Genomic DNA, 24,253 nt, shown 5'->3' with positions numbered 1-24,253 from the left:
CCAAACAACGTGATGCAAATACAATAAATGTAAAATCGTATGTGGACCACGAGATAATGAAAAAAAAAACGTTTCGGTTGCTAATCGATTGACGTTACGAACGAATGCGCGTTGCACACACAAACGTGTATCACAACGACGCGTTATGATCATGTTATACTATCACACTTGCGTCCCGAAGCGGTAATTATGTAATTAGTTTTTTTCCTCCACCGATTTCGGAAGCGAATTGCGGAAGTTTTGTATGCGATTATGATGCAACGGACTGGTAAGCAGTAACCCGTAGGAAACGGAGGTAGAAGTCGGAAAATCGGAAGATACAAACCTGTTCCGTCGGTGCTGCCATCGTATAAAACGTGCACGGTATAGTAACGTATAGAGAGCTTACATTATTTGTCAACGGCCCGAAGTTAACCGTAACATATTATTACATAATTACAAGCTTACGAATAGCCACTGAAAGGCTCCGAAACCAATGTTTAAGCAGGACGATTGCCTAAGACCCGTCGGGGTGGTCCCCATAGTTTTTGTAGATTTTCTCAAAGATTTTAAGTATTCTTCCGGGCTAGATGTTTCGTTTCGGTCTTACGACTCCCGCGACTAATTTCCATGATACCATTGTTCAACCCGTTTTCCATCATTTGTATTTTCATATCCCCATTCTATGTGATGGTTATTGAAATCGCCGATTATTATTTTTGTTCTTGAATTGTTAAAATTATCAGGATTGTGGAAAGTAAATGGAACATTTGGTGGTTTGTATACAAATGTAACTGTAACTTGGCTAATTCTATCGTTAAAATTTCTATTCCTTCAAAATTTCTTGCATTTGATGACTTTATTTCCAACATGGGTTCAGTGAAAATAGCACTTGCATATTTATCATGTGGTATTTTAGCTACCAATTTCATATGTTACATATGTTTGCTAGGAGTATTTCGATATTTATTGAAGTTATCGGCAGGGCCTTTTTGTATTTGACTTTGGATTGGTATTTATCATGTTTAGTCTATAATACCCGAGCCCTGCGATGGAAAGATTAGCCAATTAGTGAGAGAATTATTGAATCGTTGCCTAGGTGTACCGCGTAGAGGTTCTTTCCTGACACCAATAACCGTTAGTGATTCTAATGAAATAGAATACCTTTTTTCTCCTCTAGACCTCGTTCGTTAATTCATTTAATCTTCCAGACTCCGACTAAAACAATTACTTGCCCACCTCTGTTTAAACTTATAAAAATTACGAATTAGAGAGTGTTTTATTTTGTATCGCATATCGCGAACATATGGACTGATAAACACGTGAACGGATCGCCATGAAAAGGGGTAGAACTCGATTGCGTACGTTTGTAGATGGGTAACAAAAAGGTGGGTAAGATAAATAAATAAACACGATCACGTATGTAATTGTATGCAACGTTGTTAAATTTATTAATTTCACCGTATAGTATCTAATAAAATACACATACACACACACACACACACACACACACACACACACACACACACACACACACACAAACACACATATATATATATATATATATATATATATACACTAACAGTTCTATAATATTTCATAAAAAAAATTAATAATAAAATAATAAAATGAGGTACGAGTAAAAGTAAAATGAGGATGACTAAATAAAAGAAAAGTAATTAATAAATAAAATTGACAATTTTTATTTGAATGAAATTATTGTTAATAAATTATTTGAAAATGCTTAAATTTTGATTCCTTGACATCTATAACCTACTACTTTTACTAAAACTCGGAAAATACCATATAATATAACGGAAATAACGAAATTTCGTTATAAATCATATATTTTATATCATTAACAATAAACATAGGTAATGAAAGCAATAAAATACAAAGTATTTGCTAACTTTTTTAAGTCCTCTCGTATAGGCATATGGTATACACCAATACAAGTATGAAAATTGGTATAAATGTTTAAAACTTCGAACGCAATCGTGTAGTTAAAAATCGCACCAATAACGAATCTTACACAACAAGGTAGAGGCAGCAGTTGCCAAAGTAATATATTATATTAATTATTTTTTTAACGAAAGTGGTTTTAATCTTATAAAGTAAACAATATGTTTTTGTTTCTGTCAGATCATGCGAGTCACGGCCAATTGTGTCCGACAGTGCCACGATTACATTTTCGATAACTTCCAAAACCGACCGCGACAACGCACTCTCTCATTGTACAGTATCGGTAATATTGTAATATTATAATTAACATTATAATCTCCGAACTCGTTAAGATGACACAATATTAATGTTAAAACACGAAATCTCAATATCTATATATTAAAATAGTATTAGATCACATACACAAAATCGATTTTCTCGCGACCTTACTGCATCAGTATAAGAAGTCGTAGCGGCAGGTAGTTAACATACAAGAAACATAATTGTTAGAAAATACCGTAAGTGCTATACAAGTAAGTTTACCGATAATCTCGTTCGGTAACATTGTAGAGTAATATATCCACGCGCGCGTACGGTTAACTTTCAAATCTGATAATCTATCAAATAATATTTTAATCCGTTAAGTATTAACACATACGTAGTTGTTTACGCGTATAGAATCTTATTGTATTCGTTGTGATTTGTAACGACCGAGTGAACGGTTCGAATAAATGATTATAATACTTTACCGCCGATGTAATTTTCTCCGTACAATAATTAAGCCAACTCGTCGATGAATGATAACCTTTATTAGACGCACATATCTTATACACTCATTTAAAAATAAAACGAAAAATATGATATTATGTGAACACATAGTCAAACGTGTTGCACCGATGACAAACAATATTAATTAGCAATGGGCAGTAAAATATATTGTGGAAAACTCAATTAGGTGTACTGCGCATTCAGTAGTGGTTGGTGACAAAATAATATTATTTGTCGACAAAGGTTTTATAGTAGTTTCTTGATTATTAACCTATGTGGTTATTGATATATTTTCTGACAGTATTGTTCAACTAAATATTCGTTCATACATAGTTATATTCGTAATATATATATATATATATATATATATATATTCATTATATTGAAAACATAAATTTTTGACTTTTATAACATTTATTTTTGTCTTGAAAATGAATGAACTCTGTGCATGTAATTCATCTCATCAAATTCAATGGTCAATCTGATTTTTTTCATCAAAAGCCAATTAACAGAAAAGTGATTTTGGAGTGTTGAACATTTATGATTTTACTTTTGTCGAAAATTTGAAATTACATATTCGGATGATACCGTCATGAATATTTATCCTTTTTGATAATATTTACGTGAGATATTTATTATTTTGGATATGTTTTGTCTAGATTCTATCTGACACATGTATACGACAAGTATACGAAGCTACTAAGTCGATTATAGTTTACAAATATGTTCGACTTATAAGAGTACGTATATACACGTGCGTGGATATGTATTGTCGCAATGAGTGTGGAATATGAAGCCTATAAATGTTTAATATATTATTATTTAATTTTCTCCGGACTTGTCTGAATGGTACAAAAAATGGCGAGTGAAAATTAACCAAAACAAATCTACACACACAACATTCACACTTAAACAAGGAATATGTCCAAACATTACTCTCAACAATGTATTAATTCCCACATCTGATACAGTTAAATATTTAGGATTATTCTTTGATAAAAGACTTACATGGAAGAAACACCTCCAAACCAAACGGCTAACCTTAAACAATCGCATGCGCATGCTCAGACCTTTGCTAATTAGAAATAAGAACTCCACTCTAAACACCAAACTAACAATCTACAAAGCGTTACTAAAACCAATCTGGACATATAGACTCCAACTGTGGGGCGCTGCAAAAAAATCTAATACTAATAGAATCCAAACTTTCCAAAACATATCACTCCGACGATTATCCAATGCTCCGTCCTATATTTTAAACCTAGCTCTTCATAATGATTTCCATATGAAAACAATAGATAAGGAAGTACGCACTTCCTACAATAGATTTCATAAATGACTCCAAACTCATCCAAATCCTCTCATAAAAGATCTTTTCATCCTCACTCTTCCAGGAAATCCCAACCGCAGACTAAAAAGGAACTGATGCCGTGACCTCTTAGAAAACTTTAACGTCTAACGTCTCATGATCAAAAAAAAAAAAAATCTATCTAATCAAAGCCAAGAGTCACTAATGGGTGGTTGCTTAATTCACAACTTTCATGTCATTTAAATAACTCTCAACCTATAAACTTATTGTGCAAAACTGTATAGATTGTTTATTTTAAATAAAAATATAAAAAAAAAAATTAATTTTCTCCGGTCGATTGACATTATATACCGCAGCATTATTGCAGGAGCGAACTAAAGGACAAAGTTAATGATTACAAAATCACTTTTGACGTGTGAGCACGATCAATAGGAATTTATATGTGTATAAACATAAGCGTAACTTAGGCAATTTGTAGGGGGGGGGGGGTCAAATTTTATTTTATGTTAATATACTGTATACTTAAAGATTATATGTAATACTTAATGTGCGTTACGATGTATTTTGATGGCAAATGTCAACGAACAATTTGATTTAATCAATAATTTTTTTTTTTATAGTTTATAGTTCAAAAAATTTTACTATTCTTGAAAAAATAATTCTTACAAACCAAAAATTCCTTTTCTACAGATGCATTGCCTCATTAACTTTGTAGAGTAGAGGCAGTTGCACCCTCTCAACCCCCCTCTCCTTCATATAGTTCCTTCTACTACATAGTTTACGCCTATGTATATAAATATATTACATATACCGTAGTTTAATCAAAGAGCAACAATAACTGCGGCTGAAGTTGACAAATATTTATGATAATCACTATATAGGATCGGTAAAGCTTTACTTAATCTTGCAGCGTTCGCATACAAGACATGCTGTCATCGTTACAGAATCGTGTGTACTACACTATGAGATCGTAAGGCGTATAAAGAACAGAAACATTTTAATTATTAAGCGTAAAATCCTTATACTCGTTTTTCGCGTGTGTTTTTTTTTCAAGTTTTTCACGTGCAATCGATTTCCTCGCATTGAACAAGTCTGTAGTCGTATGATGCGTTATGATGTTATATTCGTTTTCGTTCTGTTGGTATATATTACGCTGTTCTAAGCAACGGAGCACAGGAACTGCTTACTCGAATACGAATGTCGCAAACAATAACTTATCACTACGTCGTACCGGATGGGTATATAAATAACACGATCAGTGGTTTCGATTATTTGTCCAAACATGATATGTCTTGAAAGTGTGCGGCTGAATGCAAGGTGACGTCGAAACGAAACAAATATCAAATGCAAAATTGAATTCATTACACTCTACATATCCATTACCTTCGCTTTCTAATTAAGTTTGCCGATCACTTTCGGACCGCATTTACCTTCACACGTTCAATTATTGTACGCACAAACCTCGAGAACACGTTATGGGGCCACCAAACGACACCATAACGCCGATTGAACGCGGATTCGAAGAACAGACGATGATGTACGGAATAGCGAAAATCGGTGGACGGAATGGAATAAATGAAAAACAAAATAACCTCATGTGCACATCGAGACGAAAATAACAGTACAAGACGCGAAAAACAGATCGATCGTAACGATGTACGTAAACGTTCAATAATATAATAGATACGACCGAGTCGACGGTTATCGTTATATTTGGTCTAACGAATCCTACCCCGTACTTGTACAATCGTCGTTGACTCGTGAATTTTTATATCATTATTCGCGCGTATCGAAACAATAATGTAATAATATACTATTAAGGTCGTTGATGACCAAGTAACAGCTGGCAAACTAGTTTCACGTCGGATTGGAAACGCCTAGAAACGCGCATCGTTAACAATGCTCTCGGCCGCCGCGTAATGCACAAATTAGACCTGTCGAATTAGGTCGGTAGGACAATATTCAATACAGTACACTCCGCCGAACATTGCGTTTGTTTGCTTTACGCGGACGAAGAGTAGTAGCGAACCAGCAGCAGCAGTAGCAGCAGCAACAGCAGCAGCATCGCGAAAGAAATGACAAATTGCTTTCTAATTTGCTCAGTAGTCTCGAAGCAAATTTTTTTTTTCACTCTTTTCGCTTTTACCCCGCCGCTCCGCGGTCGGTTGACGCGCGTGTGAGCGTCATATTTTTAACGTTTAAATGTCTGCAAAAGAGTTATACAACAATACGCGTTGTTATTTGCGATTTAAATGTACAATATACATACAGAGAAACGAAAACCGTAAAGCTTACGTCGATTAGTAAATATCTCGTAAGCAGGTTGTACGTACTCGAGGACACGGTAAGTGTACGGGTGGGGTAAAGAGATAATACACACGAACAAAAATAATTTACCGATTTAGTAATTATTTTTTTGCAATTGCGTAACCCGGCAAACGAAATACACGCCAGGCCAATGAAAAAACACTAGTCGCGCGCGTAAATAGCAGATAACAATATTAATATACAGAGGCGCGCATACATTTTATAATTGAATGCACGTAACAATATTATAATTATTATAAACGGATAGCGGGGTCCCCTCATCTACACAAACAATTACAGATTATAATATGTAAGCCGCCAAATCGTGCTTAATCAGTAACAACCACAATAATATTATTATATACGGGTAATTCAAACCGTGTCTGTACTGACCTGAAAATTTATTTTGCTCTCTCGGCTTGCCCGAAGTTGTATTGTTGTCTTATTGTAAATTATGTTTTTTGAAATTGAAAAAATTATATTTTTATCAATTCTTTTATTCGCACCGCATGGTAATTGCATAGCTTGAATCAGATTAACGGGCCAACGTGTGCAAAAAAATAAAATAAAAAAAATATTTGATCGAATTCACTGGCAATTTTAAATGATCAATAGGTTTCAAGCCATTCGTATGTATTTTACGCACGAAATGTTCTACATCAAGCAGAAACGCAGTGTTTTTGTATTAACTGTAACAATAATAATAATTTAAAGACAACGTTCAATCGACAATTTTTAATGAAAATAATGTTGCATGTACAGTACAATATAATACTTATTGTAAAAGTGCATATTCCGTATTCGTTAGATTCACCGATGTGGTTGTTAATCTTACATACAGATTTTCTTCCTTTATAACTTCAATTAGGATCGTAGGGTTGTGTCATTGATAGCAGGATGCATGCGTTTAAGACACTCCTGGAATAAAATCATTATGAGAACAACAAAACGTTGTATATTAATATAATCTATTGATCGTTAAACAATTTGAATACCTCAAAACGTTTAACCGAATATTTCACGTATAATTTTAACCATTATAAACATTACTAGTGCCGGATGGTTGATCGCGTATAATTTATTCTCTATAGCTATTATTTGCGATTACCCTCAATCTTTGTTGCTCGCAGTAATTTTATGCGCATCCAAAGTAATAATCTCGACGAGAAGTATTCTAAAATACTCTTTTTTGTAAGCTTATTATAATGAGAGTATAAAATTATGTACTTATTTACTGTTCGTTCGTATTCGTCAAAATTTAAAAAAACGTGTTTTGTTCTGGTTTCGTACTTTAAATGTAATGCGTTTGATCGTGTTTCCTGTAATCTTTAAACATATATAATACGTCTAAGATATATGCGAAAAATCAGTTTAAACTATTTAGAATACAAAAACACTTATGAGGACCAGTATTAGTTTGTCAGTATGCGATAAATCTTTTTGTTGAGCTGTCGATGAAATTATATCCAAAACTACTGACTATCGTGAATACTATATTACAAACTTACATTTCGGTCGAACCCATCCGAAGTATATTTAAATGATTTTTATTACATCTATATTATTTCGAAAAAAAAACACTCGTCTTAATAATTTGACGTAAATATCAACTCATTCATTTTTAATAAACGCGTTAATATCATAACTAGGACTCAGATGGTTATGCACTTAAAACTACTGTAATATGCATGCACTAAAAAATTACAAAATATGCAATCAAAATAAGCTCTAAAAATTATAAAATATGCATTTTTAGCCAATAAAAACACCAAATTATACACAAAAAAATAAATAAAATCCATTTTTTAAATATGCATAGCGTTTTTTTTACTTTAATTTACATTATTATTTATTATTTATTGCATTATTAGCGTTTGCCGGTTGGTGCTCGTCTACGTCTCCCAATCACTTTAGTGGGCGTGGAGAGAGATTTTTTCCAAATATAATTATTTATAAACAGATGATTGTCGTCATTTACTTTTGATAACATCAAATACGCTTTAATCGTACAATGCAATGATTTTGATTTTTGAGTAATTCGTAAGATTTGATAAATTTGTAAAACAAATGTTTGTTATTCTTTTATTTCATATTTTAAGGACATTTGTTGTCACTTTTATATCATATTTTAAGTAAGTTGAAATTGTTGATAAATTTATACAGAATTTTATAGTAAAATAGAGTAAAATATTTAAAATAATGTATTTTTATAAATTTAAAACAAATGTTTGTCATTTTTTTAGGTCATTTTTAAGGACGTTTTTATGTCATATTTCCATCTTTTTATAGGTCATTTTTTAATGTTTTTAAGGTTATCAACTTCTGAGCCTTATATATTAGATAACGTAGTCCCAAACAAACACGATAAGTTGATAATAATTTAATTTTAATTAAACAATTATATTTTACGTCAATATGTGACTGTAGTTATTACGTCCTATAAAACTTATATATAAAAATTGTGGAATTAACTGTATAGATTTTTAATTTAAATTGTTTTTTAAAAAAATGTACTAAAATATGCATTTTTATTTTTAAAATCCCAAAATATGTAATTAAAAAAAAAAAAAAACATTAAATATGCAAAACTATGCAAAGTAAAAATAGTATTATTTGATTTAGTAGAACATGAATTAAATTTGTATCCAGATTAGCTTTAAATTGGATAAATAGAAAAAATATGTAATTTTATAAACATCCGAGCCGCTTATTATCATAAAGTTTATCCATTACTTTCTCAGATTATAAAATATTTGATTTTTAAAAACTGAAAGGTATTTATAATGCAATATCTATAACATTATGCTTCAAAATATGATGAAACATAATGGTTATACTAGTATAATGAAATTTTTTTAATAAGTTAAAGAAATTTAGTTATCGAGAATAATTAATATTAATTTTAATACTAATTCGATATAGTAATTATGAAAAAAAAAACAGGCGTATTAACATAAATGTAAAAAGAAAGAAAAATAATAAAAAAAGCCTAACCTAACCTAAATTAACTAAAACACGCATGATTTTTAATTAAATTAAAAAAAATAAAACCACACAACAAGAAACTACTATTTGTAAAATTATTTTAATTTAAATAATATCATAAACATTATTATCCTTGAAAAACGTAATTATATAATTAAATTATCATTATACTGTATATAATATATGATAAAAAAAAAAATGAAAAAACATTCTTATTAGTTATTTAATCAACTATAATAGGTACGCACAAGCGTACAATGCCAACCGAATCGCTTTTAACGTATATCTTTCGGATTATGATCTAAAATAATAAACGTCAACACTTTGATAATGTCACGAAATTCAGAATTTCGATTGAGTAGAAATCTTTTTTTCAACTTTATTATTCGCGTAGAAAACGGATAATAAATCTTTTTTCGTTAAACCGTATATTCTAGGAGAGGTCGAACTATTATAACGATCTAATTACAATTGTATAATTTACTTGGTGCTGCGGTTAAAACATTTCGAACCGTCGTCCAATCAAACGTTGAAAATATAGTCTTCATAATATTCTCCATACTGCATCTTGTAACTACCACGTGAGTGATTACAAATGCTTGTTTGATCGGATCAGTTTCCCATAAGTGATTAATGGAGTTTTCGCACCACATAGATCACTGCCACCGCATAAATATGTTAAATTTTCGTAGAACACTCTGTACAATATTATCATAGTCGTGTTATATTTGTCCATGTTGACTTTTAAATCACTCACCACCATCAGTGTTGGGAAAATACGAGAACTGTTCGAATCCTCGCTGGCATCGTTAACTGAGTCCTTAAAACGGATCAATCCTTTCGATTTTCTACTACGACAATGTTATATCATATGTGCGAAAATCATATACGTTTAATAATGTACTTTTATCTCGAGTCAACGCGCCGTAGAAGTTTTCGCGTTGGCTACGGGGCCGCGGTGCATACAATTTACATTCTCAGACGAATACGATCGTGATAAAGGACCGAAAAAATGAATCCAACCGAAACGATAATGCGATGAATCATGCTGTAGCTACCATATAGTCATCGCACAATACGTTTTGCGATATCCGCGTGGATCTGCAAGTGTTGTCATGCTGCGTACAGATACAAGTCAACCGAGACTTTCTCCATCCATTGTTTGACGGGCGCGTCTGGCGACGATACCGTACGCTCATAACAGGAGCAAGCAGTGTCTTTTTTTTTTTTTTTTTTTAAGAAAAACGCGCGTTTATTGTGATTTGTAACCGTCTGGTATTATTCCAGCGTGATGGCGAAATAAATTAACCGCAACGACTAGTTGTATAATTAACTATTACTACCTATAAGGCACTGGGTCAATGACAACGTTTTGCGTACAATTAACGTACATATCATACGAAAGTTTTACTTTTGGTTGGGCGAATACATTGCTGCAGAAAATTCGTTAAAACGATGTCTCGCGAACGATTTTGTTATTTATTTTTATATTTATTTAATAAACGCCATAATGGGCTCAAGTACTATTATAATAATACGGATCAGATAAACTTAACATATATATACAATACAATTTTGTAAGATAACAATTACAACACAGAATTAAAGCAAATACTAAATATAAATATTATTTAAACATATATAGGCTGCAGCCGATAAACTGGCAATACAATAATTTAAACTTATTACCTGATCTTAAAGAATTCTCAACCATAATAGTTTGGTGGTTGCTAATTTATGATGAAAAGAAGAACATATTCGGAATTATAACACTGAGGTACGTGGAAGAAAATACATCCAAGATATAAGGAACAATTAATACGATTGTAAATTATTTAAAACTAAATTTTTGTTTTTCTCCACTTGTTCAATTTTAAAAATTTAAATACACGGCAAAACAATATGTTCTTGTCTGATGCGACGGGTACATCACGCGTCAACACTCCAAAGGACGCGAAGACGGTTGCTGCGGGACCCGTTATTTATAGTAGTTCGTAGATTATACGCGTTTTATCCTTTACCCTTTTCATCGGCCAAACGTAAAACACACGAGTCAGACGCACACATTCGAATTCTTATTCGAATGAATTAGTATAAAATTTAGTTTACGGGCACTAGCTTATTTTTCTTTTTTTTTTGCTTTTTGTTTAAACTGACCGACAAAGGAAAATTCCATCATGTGTTTCATCGTACTGTATCGTACGTCGTTTAACCCAATCAGCGTTGACGAGACCGCGATATCATTATTCGTTTCGCGCGGGCCCTGCACAACAACCGTTGATGTCCAATCAGAAAGGTATAGTTGTAATATACATTATATTGAAATATGCGTGCATGCATGACGATAACACGAAGGACAACGAATCGGTGTATAACATTTTAAATGCATTTATGTGTTGAAAGTAAGAATATTCGAGCTGAATAAATTGAAAGTGAATGTAAACGGACCGTTATATTGTATGTAGCGTTTGAGAACATGTCAACAAATCTCTTTATAGATCGGACAAAAACACGCTGGGTAAGGTGTAGTGATGATGATAATAACGATGTTTAAAACATACTTGATAAATAATTTTGAAAGGAGATCAAAAGTCGGCGTGATAGAAAAATTAGAAAATGAAACAATTTTTTCTTCATCACTACCGTAGCGCAAATATTGTCCAAATATCGCATTCACATGACACATTTTAACAATAAGTTATTTAATTTAATTGCTAACAGTTCGTGAATAATATTAATATTATACATACAATATGTTAGTTATTTGTGATTGACATAAGTAAAAAAGAAGCGGATAAATAGCATAAAAGGTAATATAAGAATAATCTCATGTGGATATATTCTGATTATATAAATCTTATTAAATATTTATATTATAATTATTATTTATCAGATTGGCGTAAAAGATTTATTTTATATTAACACAAATTAAAAATTACCTCAAATATTACTATAACTTTTACTAAATAATCTGGAGTTAAATTTGAACAATAAAATTTCATATCGATAACACCGATTGTGGACAGGGTAATAACGTGAAAGTTTCAACAGATCGATTCAAATGCATTATCACGTTTTTGGTATTTAAATTCTGATATTAAAATACATACTTTCATGAAATGAACATACACAATTAATTTTTATACACAAAATGTATTATATACTTTAGGTCGAATGTATTATGAAAATTATATGTAAAAATTACAACGGACTTGCAATCATTTTATTGAAAATACGAATACTAAAGTTCCTTAATAACCTTAACATAAATCATGAAACGAGACGTTTATTAAATTAAATTATATTTAAGTGCTTGAAACCAACTAGTTTCCATGTCTTATATAGCTTATGAATAATTTAATACAACCTATATACATAAGTTGTTATATACTCGTATATACATCATAAATTAAGAACTAGTACGGTGCTTTTAGTTCTAAAAATACGATATTTTATTTCTGTTTAAATTGTATAAGAAAAAGTATGCTAATTGTTCATCATAATATTTTAATGGATCGCGAAAGAAAAAAAAGAAATAATGAAAAAATACAATAAACGTAGTGGTTTATAGTATAATGCATTGTTTCCTATGGTTAAGTTAAAAATTATTCAGAAAGTAACAATTACACGGCTTGCAACTTGAACGGATATTATTTAAATGATTATCGTGCATTAACTTTCGAAAAATATTCATCGTTTTTAAGCCTCTCGTCTCATTCTCGATCCACTGCAGTAGAAACGAAACAACAATAGATAAAATATTATAAAGATTACGATTCAGTCGAAGTCCAAAATCGACATGCATAGGCAGTATTTGGGGGGGAGAGCCACGAGGGGGAAGTTGCCCGTTCAGAAAAAATATCGGGGTGCAAACTTATCATTTTGCCCCCTTCTAAGTTACATTAATTATTTAAACAATTTTTAATTTTTATAAAATATTTATGTTAAAATTACATTCGTATAATTATATATGAAAATTATTCCCCACGTTAAGTCAGAACAATATTATCAATATTATCAATATTACCATAAATTAATATAAAATTATGTATTAATGTACACGTATATCGATTAAATATATAATATACAATATGTAGTATATTTAATCAATGTTTTAATCAATACTTTTAAAACGTAACATTTTACAGCGGTGGTAATACCTGTTCTGTTAGGAAAAATAAACGCCTATTTTAAAATGCATTTCGTCGAATTAAAAGACATTAAAATATTCTTGATCCGATTTGCATTGGATAGTTTGATCAACCTTACGCGAACAAATAATGTTACGATACAATTTAGTATAAATGTTCACCGAGTAGAGTAGTGTTATATCATATTTTTACCAACGCGCATAGGCGAACGTGGATCGTTCTGCTTCGGCAATATTTTCTAGGCCTTAGGGATCGAACGGTTATTATTATGTATTATAATTATTAAGATCGGTGTCCATGTGTTTTTGGTTGGACTTTTATGACTAAAATTACGTGCATTGAAGTTTGCGTCTGATCGCAAGCAATATTGTTTTGAAACACGCATGCATAACCTAACGAAATCTCAAATTTTGGACCAATGCAATGGTAAAAACTGAATCAAAATACTTTACTGGTCACCTTGCGACGTCGATAATTATACGCGTACACATCAAGTCAGCGTACGTGACTATATAATTACGGATCTAAATATACCTCTTCTTAATTCTAATTTTTGAAATTTCAATTAAATTAACTTAACGATACTTATATATTAATAATATATAGTTTAAAATGCAATTGTATTTTATAACCTAAGAGTATATATATACTTTTTTACTACGTAGTTCATTATTGACTAATATAGTTTTGAAAATTCAGCATGAGTGATTTAGTAAATCAAAAAATTTGCACAATTTGTGGGATTGCGTTGTCCAATTATTAAAGTTTCCAAACTGAAATGTGCTCGGAGGTGGAAAAAAATTGAAAAAAAAAATAGTAAACTAGAGTCGTTAATCATTTGTCTGGCAGCCGTTACTCAATCCGCTGGTCATCATTGTGATTTTCAGTTTACGCAAAAATGAATAACTAATCCAAAACGTAATAATAATATTTCAAAATAATTAAGAGAGTGTCGGAATGTCGGGTGAATTGTTCGATTTTGGAATTTCTCCTCACGGAGTTCCACGGATTTCCAACCTGCATTTACTTCTTTTGTACGCGGACGAACAGAAAATAACCGGATCGACCGGCAAACGGTTATGGAATGTAACACGAACACACGTGCGCGTATCGTCGAGTTTTTCGACAAAGTCTTCAAATGCATACGATTAACAAACAGTCGATAAACTGCAACCCGACGATGCCATTTTCAAAAAATAATTCGAACCGTATTCGAGTTGCATTTGAATAATAATTATTATTCCGTTAGTTGTCGATGCTCGCTGATGCGCGCCGGTTTCATGAACACGAACTATACATACATGTATAGTACACCGTGTTGCATGTTCATGGTACACACGAACTGTGGTAACCGAGGACGATCGGTTGTGCATGTTGCGATGTGCAATTATTACAGAAAAGTTGCGCTGACCTAAAATCTTAATTTCGATTTAATTCCATTCATACACGTGCACTTGTAGTTAAAAGTCCACAACGGGTACTTTATCGACCGTGAAAAACATCCTGACCGAGAAATGTGTACGGGTGATGCACGCCAGGGCGGAGAGAGGGACATGAACGTTAGGTGCATCGGACGATTCGGCTGACCTACGCGACGGGTCGATTCGATCGCGAATTCGTTGATGCGTGTCGCACGGCAGTCGGGTTTTCGGGTTACACGCACGCGCGCTGATTGCACACTACGTGTAATCGAACGTTTAAATTATACGTTGTTACCCATTATTATTATTATTATTATTGCTACATGTCGTCCGACGACGAACGATTGGGCAGGGCGTGGAATGTTTTACTGACCGTTGTATTTGATGTTGTGCTATCTTTGTTCGCAGTAAACGGCCAGACGAAGAGCGCGGGCACTAAATGGGCGAACGCCGAACTGGAAGCGGCCGACGAGTCGTCGGACTTACAGATCTACAAATCCGTTGTGCAGTCAATGGAAGAATGGAAGCAACGGAAGAATTCGTCGAAAAGGTGCTAACGTTATTCGAACTGGTATACCCCCGTATGGAATCGCTTTGAAACTCGGTCAAAAATACTCGCTGGATATTTTTGAATCCGAGAAAGTCAGAAATATTTTTTTTTTTTTTTATTGTAACAGCATCAACATCATGGTTATTAGCTTACAAGATTATATAATTATGTACATAAAGGGGTTTTTACAATGGTGTTTAAGGGGAAAAAGAGAAAATATAAAAATACATAGTACAAAATAAATTATATAAATTAGTTAAATTAAGTTGTACATTTCAATTTTTTTAACAAAAGAGATTATTTTTGGTATGTCTGCGTAAGGTCCTATTCAGAAATATTATTATTGTTATTGTTATTACATTCTGTATGGATAAGAAAACTTCAGCACGAAAGCGATTAAAAGTGCGTACAATATATCACACGACGGCCGCGACTTAATTTCGAACAGGGAAAAATAGTTTAATATTTATGTAAACATTAATGGTATACAAAACGCGCTACGTATTTAAAATTCAAACTGTGAATTATGGTCTACAAGTGGGTGCATCCTAACCATAAATTATTGTTTGTAGAAGACATCCATCTACTATAAACTAACATTTTTTCTATGAATTTCTCGGAAACTAATTCTATAGTACAAAATCGTTGAAAACACGAGTATTATTATATAATGTTTTGGGATGATATTACAAATATTTACTCTTGTCCCTAATAATACTTAAGTACGCTTAATATCTATAGTTTCTTTTAACAATAATAACAAAGTAACTAATATAATAATATATATAGAAATAATTAATTACTAATATGTACTACAATGGCTTTGTACATATTCAATTTTTTTAGTCACGGCATTTTTTCAAATTAAAAACCATCAATAATTAACAAATTGTCGAAAATTCTTATCATGCAGATCGCTTTCATTGTGTAAGACTATTGTTATAATAATGGTTCTTTTCAGTGAATATTATACTCACGAGTACTTTAATATAAAAAAATATCTTCGTTCAAAGAACGAAAAAAAGCTATGTAAAATACTACAAACTTTTTTCGAACTATCTCTACTTCAACTTGGAATATTAATTGGTAAATATTTAATATCCTATTGTTTTGAAATCCTCACTAAAATTTTTTGAGCGAATATGATATATTATAAACGTTTGTCCATAGAAATTACGTCCCATCCATCAATACTCAGATTAAAAGAATTTCAGCACAGACTTAAACATAATTTAACATTTACTCAAGATTTGATCAGGCGGGGATGTGCTTTGAGGCTCTAATACATTATACACTATACCTAGCTGTTGTTATGATGCAACAGCAGCATCTCCACACACAACGTTCTCTACTATCTCTACATATCTCTACATACGCACACACAAACATTAATATAAACACTCTGTGTGTATAATTACACCGAAAGTAATGGTATGACGTGAATCATTAGATTTAATAATTTGACAGTACGCGAATTTTAGATGTTTCCGATTTGAAAATTACTCTTGATTGCATTATCAAGAGTCCCGCAATGTAATTATATACTTTCAGAAAAAAAAAACGGAATTGAAACGCTCTTCACGATTTTGGAACAGTAATCTTTCTCGTTGATAAAAATAAAGTTTGGGATTGCAGCTACGCGTCGGTCAGTGGTTTTTCGAAATCCCAAAGAAAACCATTAAACACCAAGCTCAAAAGATATGCAATTATTAAACTGTTTAAGTCGGGTTAGTTGGTACACATCGAACAATAATTAACACACATTTACTTAAATTCGGTTTTCGGGTTTGGCCACGCGTCGACTCACAAATCAAAAGCATAGATATTGCTAATGGTCTATGATTTGTCTTATAAATAATTGTAGTCATCTTATATTCTTAAACCCTTGCTTAAAAAATTTCCCTCAATGGAGTACATTCAATTTTTTTTATTTTTTATTTAATTTTAAAACCGTTATTAAAAACGGTGTTGCTTGCATTCAATGTGAATTATCAAACAGCATGATTTGGTATGAAACAATTATACTTAAAAAAATATTCAATAAATTATACATATAATGCTGTAGTATGAGAATAAATTTTCGAATTAAAATTTATATTCGATTGCCATTGATTACAAGCTTAATAATAAATAAGTATTTATTTTTTTACAGACAAAAAAGGGCAGAAACGAGTGCTTGCTATCCGGAAGTAGGCTGTTTCGACACTTCCGGTCCTTACGGCTACATTGGAATGGTACCAAACGCTCCGGACGAGGTAAACACCGAATATTTAAGAGTTTTTTTTAACCGTTTTCTGCACCATTACCATTGATGTGACATAATACGAGAACATGTTTTTCAGGTAAATACAAGGTTTCTATTGTACAGCTCGCGAAGGAGCAGACGAGACACGCCACTGCTGGACGTAGCGTTCAAAAACATGACGTCTATCTGGCACTGGGCCGGCAAAGCATTCAATGTGTCCGCGCCCACCAAAGTCATTGTTCACGGGTTTGGTAGTTCCTGTTCAAACGTGTGGGTATACGAAATGAGATCCGCCCTTATGGACGTGGTGAGTAATCCGTACGGCGAAGCTTTTCCTAAAACAAAGTGTATGTTTAGAAATGCTGCTCCGATAATACGAGTATTTCTGTTGAAATTCAAACATACGTCTTGACAAATTCCTTTTATAATCAATTCAGAAAATCGTAGCATTGAATCGAAAACAAACGTGCCATAACTCAACCTTATATCCTAGTAAATATAACATAATATATTTATTATTATCGTTTGTTATGGTTGATTTGAGTGTTACAGCCTATAGAACGAACAATTATTTCTGGCCATTATATCTTTATCGACAGTACCGGCTCTATATTAGAATAGTTTTCATTTTTTCTTGATTACATTTCTGAAAAGCACTAACTCCATCGAAAACAAATTCACACGTCTTATTAGCATAATAATAATATACGAGTATCATAACCACCGCATGTTTATGTTTTCTGTACAACTTAATCTATACGATTGATTTTAAAAATATAAAAACTAAAATTTATCAGAAACCAGACTTATCCACTTGATATGATTATAAACTGAATACATTTTCATTTTTAATAAAGCTTTGATGATAGAAATCGTTATTACGTTTAGTACAAGAGAACTTTAATTCCTCGTAGAACAGGTTTCCACAAAACGCACCAGTATCTCGTTATGCGTACAATTTCCGTTCTAGAAACGAAATCAACTGTTTTATACACATTTACTATAATATAGACATGCGACATATGAAAAATGTATAAATAACTAAATCGTTATATTAGTTACGTACATGCTATATAGTGTCAATATACCACTTTATCTACAATGTAATAATGGTGAACACGGGTCATCACGAGTCTGGTCAAAATAAATTAATAAATAAGTACTTGTAAAAACGATGTTTATTTAAATAAATACTCAAGTATTCTAACGCATTTTAAAGGAAAATCCAATGTAACTTATAGTATACTTAAATACTTAGTTTACTTGAATCCCTCACTTATTTTACACTAAACTTTCAATATTCCAAAACTTCCCAAAAGGTAACTGTTAAATCATGCATGATTATGTCACCTATAATATATAATATTATGTAATGTAGTTACGAAAACATATTATTATTAAATTATCCAAATTATTAAAAACTGCTTATATATATATATAAAAGAGCCATTGACCAATATTTTGATGTCACCCTATAAAGTTGATCCAACGCGCGACCCTTGAAACCTCTTTTGGGCCTTCTTCTATGCCTAGAAAACTTATATTTAAAAAAAAGTCACAATAATATCATAACAAAATCGTTATATGCTTGTATAGTTTTCATGTTTTTACTATAAAACGTAGGTATACGTGCAATGAGTAACGTCTAAAACTATGTATGTAGATCTCGTGTTTTATAGCAACCATAGCGAATCCGATTTCTTGTAGTGGGAGAGCGTGGAAGTCATTATTATTATTATTAAAATCATTATTAGGAGGTGATTATTGACTTCAGGTTTTACTGGCTAATAATATCATATTTTTTAAATTTTTTTTCCACCTCTTACTGTTTTTATGAAAGTGTGAATTGGCCCGCCAACTATAAAAGGATGGACCACCCTACTGTAATGTGTGATATCGATAGCTTTTTTTGCAATTATTAATTATATAATTTATAAGAACCGAAATCAATAAGTCCGTACTAAATGACCACGATCGGCCACTACACCCCACCATACATAATTTGAGCATTATTTGGTTGCTTGTGTACACAAAATATAGAGAATACTATACTATCATATTTTCGCAGTGAATATTGTATCAACGTAGAAAAAATATACAACACGCCGCGAAACCTCGCGTTACTTTCACACAGTTTTCTTGATCACGATAATTGTTAACGTACATGTATCGGTAATGCAACGTGTCACTTAAACGTATATAATATGTTGTAACCCACACAGCACAGATATATTTATTTAATGTTTATTTAACATTTAAAGTTAACCAAGAATATTTAATAAATATGAAATATTGATTTAGTATATGTTTTTTAGAGTTTGTTAAACACTGTATAAACATTAGTTGAACAGAAAAAAAATGTTTATATTTAATTTAAAAAATAATATTTTATGAACATTTACCACTTATTTTGATTAAATGTTTATAATTCAACAAATGTTAAGCAAACCTTGATGATATATTAATTATTGTATTTTAATATATTTAATAAACCTTGATATTGCAATGCACAATATTAATAGCAATATTTTGGTAATATAATTTATTTTTTATTTATTAAATTTCCATGGATTGTGTGATCCATTTACCATATAGATCAAGTACAAATATTGACAGTTATAGTTATAATATAATGATAATAATATGTATGTGATAAGTGTTTATTAAAACAATGAGTATGCTTATAAGCATACAGTCTAATCAACCATTTTACTAAGCATCTATGGAAATATGATCAAAGGAATTAATCTTTATTCAATTCTACTATCGATCTAGACGAATAATGAGAACTTAAATGTTTTTAAATATTTTCTCATTAATTACACTATTAATTAAATGCAATTAAATGTATTGCCTACTCGTATATTATAAAATGTTCATAACGTAATAATATTAAATGAAAGACCCGTAGATATTAGCATCTAAAAAGTAAGTTTTGTTATAAACTAACTACAATCTACAATTTATTTTATTTCTTTCATTATTAGTATTTAGTCAAGTGTTTAAGACTAGTACTTTTTTAATAATATCAAAAATCTAAAATAGTTTAATAATAAATCGTTATTTTAGGTATGCATGAATATTTGATTTCATGAAAATTAAAACTTCAGACAAACATAATTTTTTTTAATTTAGTTACATTTGATATTTTTTATAAATATTTTAATCAAAACTTATGGACAACCTTGTAATTAATTTTCAGTATTTAGCAATTAATACAAGTTTTTATAAATTTTTAACTACAAAATAACTAGCAAATATTCATGATTTTAACGAATTTTAACAATATTTGAATTTCAAATGCTTATAAAAAAAAATTGTAAGACCAAGTTATGTGGAGCCTTGAGTTGAATTTGCAAGTATTTTGTCTTTGCAAAAATTGTTTTTAATATTTATAAAAAAATAACTTAAAAAAATCAAAAATTTCAAAATCCTATAAATTATGTAAATGTAAGCTCCCAGAAAAGCTAATTTCTAAAAAATTACTTACAAATCATAAATATTTACGTAAAAAAGTTTTGCAAAAAGTCAATTTCTGTTTTTGGTAGAGCTGTAGAAATGCCAAATGCGTAAAATCGTTTTTCGGCCGGAAGAGATTTTTTGAAAATTTCGCAAGTAGTCATACAAATTAGTACAAATTACATACTAAATATTTGAATAGAAAAATGTTGCAAAACGTTAATTTTTTTTTTTTTTTTTTGAGGGCTGGAGATACGTCCCTCTCACATTATTTTTTTTTTATTTTCTTTTAAAATAAACTCGTACAAATTCTGATTTTTATCATACATTTTATTCATACAAATTCCATTATTGCAAAAACGTCGTACATATGGCATAATAATGTATAGCTGCTACGGCCACGAAACAATAACGTGGCTTATGCGTCTCGTCCGTTTAGCATTCGAAACATGTGTGTCAGGAACGTAGAAGGAAGACATCACTGTTTATTCGAATATTATTTACGTTATCCGCACCGCAAATCCAAACCGCTGTCGGCCGATCGTGTATAATAACGATGACTTTACGCAACGGTAACGAACACAGTCGACGAGACGAGTACCGCGCAAGTACCGTTTACCAATTCCGAGTACAGACGACTTGCCGATCTTGTCGTGCTCTTCCTGATGGATACAAAACCGTTTTAAAACATTTATACTAATTCGAATCTCCAATCTAACGACACGACGTTTCTTTGGAAAAGTTCGTTTACTAAAAATCTCGTTAAAAATAAATGCAATTTTTTTTCACTCGAAAAAACGTTTTGACTGTACAGAACTACGCAGGCCGCATTCGTCCCGTATACTTTTATTATCTGGTCCGTACTACATTTTTAAATTACTTTATAACATTTTAGCGTTTGTCGGTATTTTATTGCATTCATCGTAAAATGCCGATATTATATTCATGTGCAGTATTGAACTACAATTAAATTATAAAATGTCTAAGGTTATGGTGGTACCATAGTAACCGTAGCTTAAATATACTGTAAATCCATATCGGTATATCAATTGATATTATTATTATATAAGCTATCGGTTACACTTGACGCTGAACACTACAGTTGAGCCATTTTGTTAAATTGACGTTCGACTTTACTATTATATACAATTATCCGTTATCCAGTCACGCGACGCGACACAGATGACTCGTACTCGGACCGGGTCGTTAAAAACGAACGTGGTGCGTGTGTTCTGCCCGAGAATTAATGTGTACGTATGTGTATGTGTGTGTAGAACGTCGGAAAAAAAAACATAAAAAATAAAATGTTTAAGTATCGTAAAAACGTGACGTATTCCTCTCGGCCGTGCCATTTATCTCGATGACCCAGTGGTGACCGCCGAGAGAAGCTACCTACTTCCGCAATTTTCAATTAAAACGCATAGCTTATATTGTTGCGACTTGCCGACAAACAAGTATAATTATGAGCGATTAAGCGTGATTTTTTTTTTAGGAGACCTATTTTTGATGAGAAAAAAGCTTGCTCCGAGAAACATCTTAAACACGAAATTTACTGCTACGGCGGTAATATATTTTATATATTTCTATACGTTTTCGGAAGAGTGCATTAACAATGATATCGTTGCATAGAGTTAATGCGCGTATCATCATTTATATTAATGTCCAATTCATGTGTTAAAGTTGCACGACCACCGGAGAAAAGTTCAGTACACTTTGACGAAATGCTATAAGTGCTCAATGAAATAATATGTGAAACAAGCGCTTCCATCAAATCGATCTCGATCCCGACCGAACCATATTTCAATACGTCTTCCGTTCTGACTAGGATTTTTCTCAACTGCATCGTCGCCGATTCCTTCTCCGATAACCTACTCTCACGTGCGCCAAACAAAACATTATTGGTCCAACACCTTTTGTACGACGTCACATCATATATAATGGTACAAGTACTTAAAATTAAGGCACTGTCTGACCACATTTTTAAAAGTGTTTGTGTGCAACTCACACAAGAATGTATATGATTGTTATTACATAGAATAAATATATCAAATTTATTATATTCTATTGATATAGTAATATTGGCAAATAAAAATTATAGACTTAAACAGAATATACTATTTTACAATTCTCATAATTATAATTTTAGACGTACTTTATGAGTTCCAGTGGCGTATTTAGGAATTTTTCATGGGGAGGGTCCAGATAATTTTCAGAATACAAAGCCGTGGGGGGCTTTGCCCCCCAGACCCCCCCCCCAATTACTCTTTATTACATAAATATACCATATTTATAATACAATTTAAAATGTAGTTGTTACTTTGTCATTTTTGTTCACATTTTCATTCTTTATACATTTAAATGTCAAATACCGCCAAGCAAATTTCATAAGGCACCCAGTAGCATAAATACCATAGTCCATCCAAATTCCACATATTATATAGTATACAATATAAAACATAAGTAGAAGCATTTAGCAAAATATACAACTATGGTCTATGAGGAAAGCAAGCTTAACAACTATAGATTTCAATTATATAATCAAGATAATAATAAATTCAGATTTTAAACAGTAACATACCTGAGAATTTAATTTCTTATTCTAACTTTGCTCACCGTCTTCGTCGATAGACCTTTTCAGATTTAAAGTCTCGGCAGTCTCGCTAGGGGTCTCACTACTACAAGTGGACTCTGTAGACCAAATCGCAGTGAAAAAAGTTGTTATTTTAGGTGTGTTGTTCATTTTGAATTTTTGAAAGATTAATTAAATAAAAAACGACACAGCGAAGTTTCGAATTCGAACGGTTTTGAAGATCATGTAATGCATAATCATAAATAAGAAAAACCGTCCATCATCATTGTTATCTACCGGCTACCGCTATCATTTAATTTAATTTGATAAAAGCAGAGCGTTTAGTTAATAACCAAGAACTCGGTATTTTTCAACCATGTTTGGTTCCAAACTGATAACGAAAAATCGTGATAACAATTGAAAATGTTGATAATACTGACGCTTCGAAATTTTTTTACAAAATTGTTCATATCGACATATGTCATATCCTATGATATAATTTGTTTTTATTAAACATATAAAATCACAAACATTTACATGTACGAGACACGAGTCAAGGGGGGGGGGGG

The 24,253-nt window shown here is 31.6% G+C and overlaps 1 protein-coding gene across 2 annotated transcripts in view; it reads left to right on the top strand.

Annotated features, from left to right (window-relative positions):
- The window catches only part of LOC112686331, a 44,740-nt gene that overhangs the window by 10,293 nt on the left and 10,194 nt on the right, over positions 1-24,253 (top strand). Inside the window, exons 2-5 of one of the 2 annotated variants that reach the window (XM_025558549.1) lie at positions 2,122-2,224; positions 15,270-15,411; positions 17,564-17,666; positions 17,754-17,963. In XM_025558549.1, the coding sequence (XP_025414334.1) occupies positions 2,125-2,224; positions 15,270-15,411; positions 17,564-17,666; positions 17,754-17,963 (555 nt within the window). In that variant the 5' untranslated portion in view covers positions 2,122-2,124. The remainder of the gene's footprint in view (positions 1-2,121; positions 2,225-15,269; positions 15,412-17,563; positions 17,667-17,753; positions 17,964-24,253) is intronic. The other variant, XM_025558550.1, reaches the window with a different exon arrangement.

Source organism: Sipha flava, unplaced genomic scaffold (assembly GCF_003268045.1).
Source record: "Sipha flava isolate LNK unplaced genomic scaffold, YSA_version1 304_pilon_pilon, whole genome shotgun sequence".
Classification (NCBI taxonomy): Eukaryota; Metazoa; Arthropoda; class Insecta; order Hemiptera; family Aphididae; genus Sipha; species Sipha flava.
Note: the sequence above shows the minus strand (reverse complement) of the source record. Positions and strands in the feature narration are given on the sequence as shown.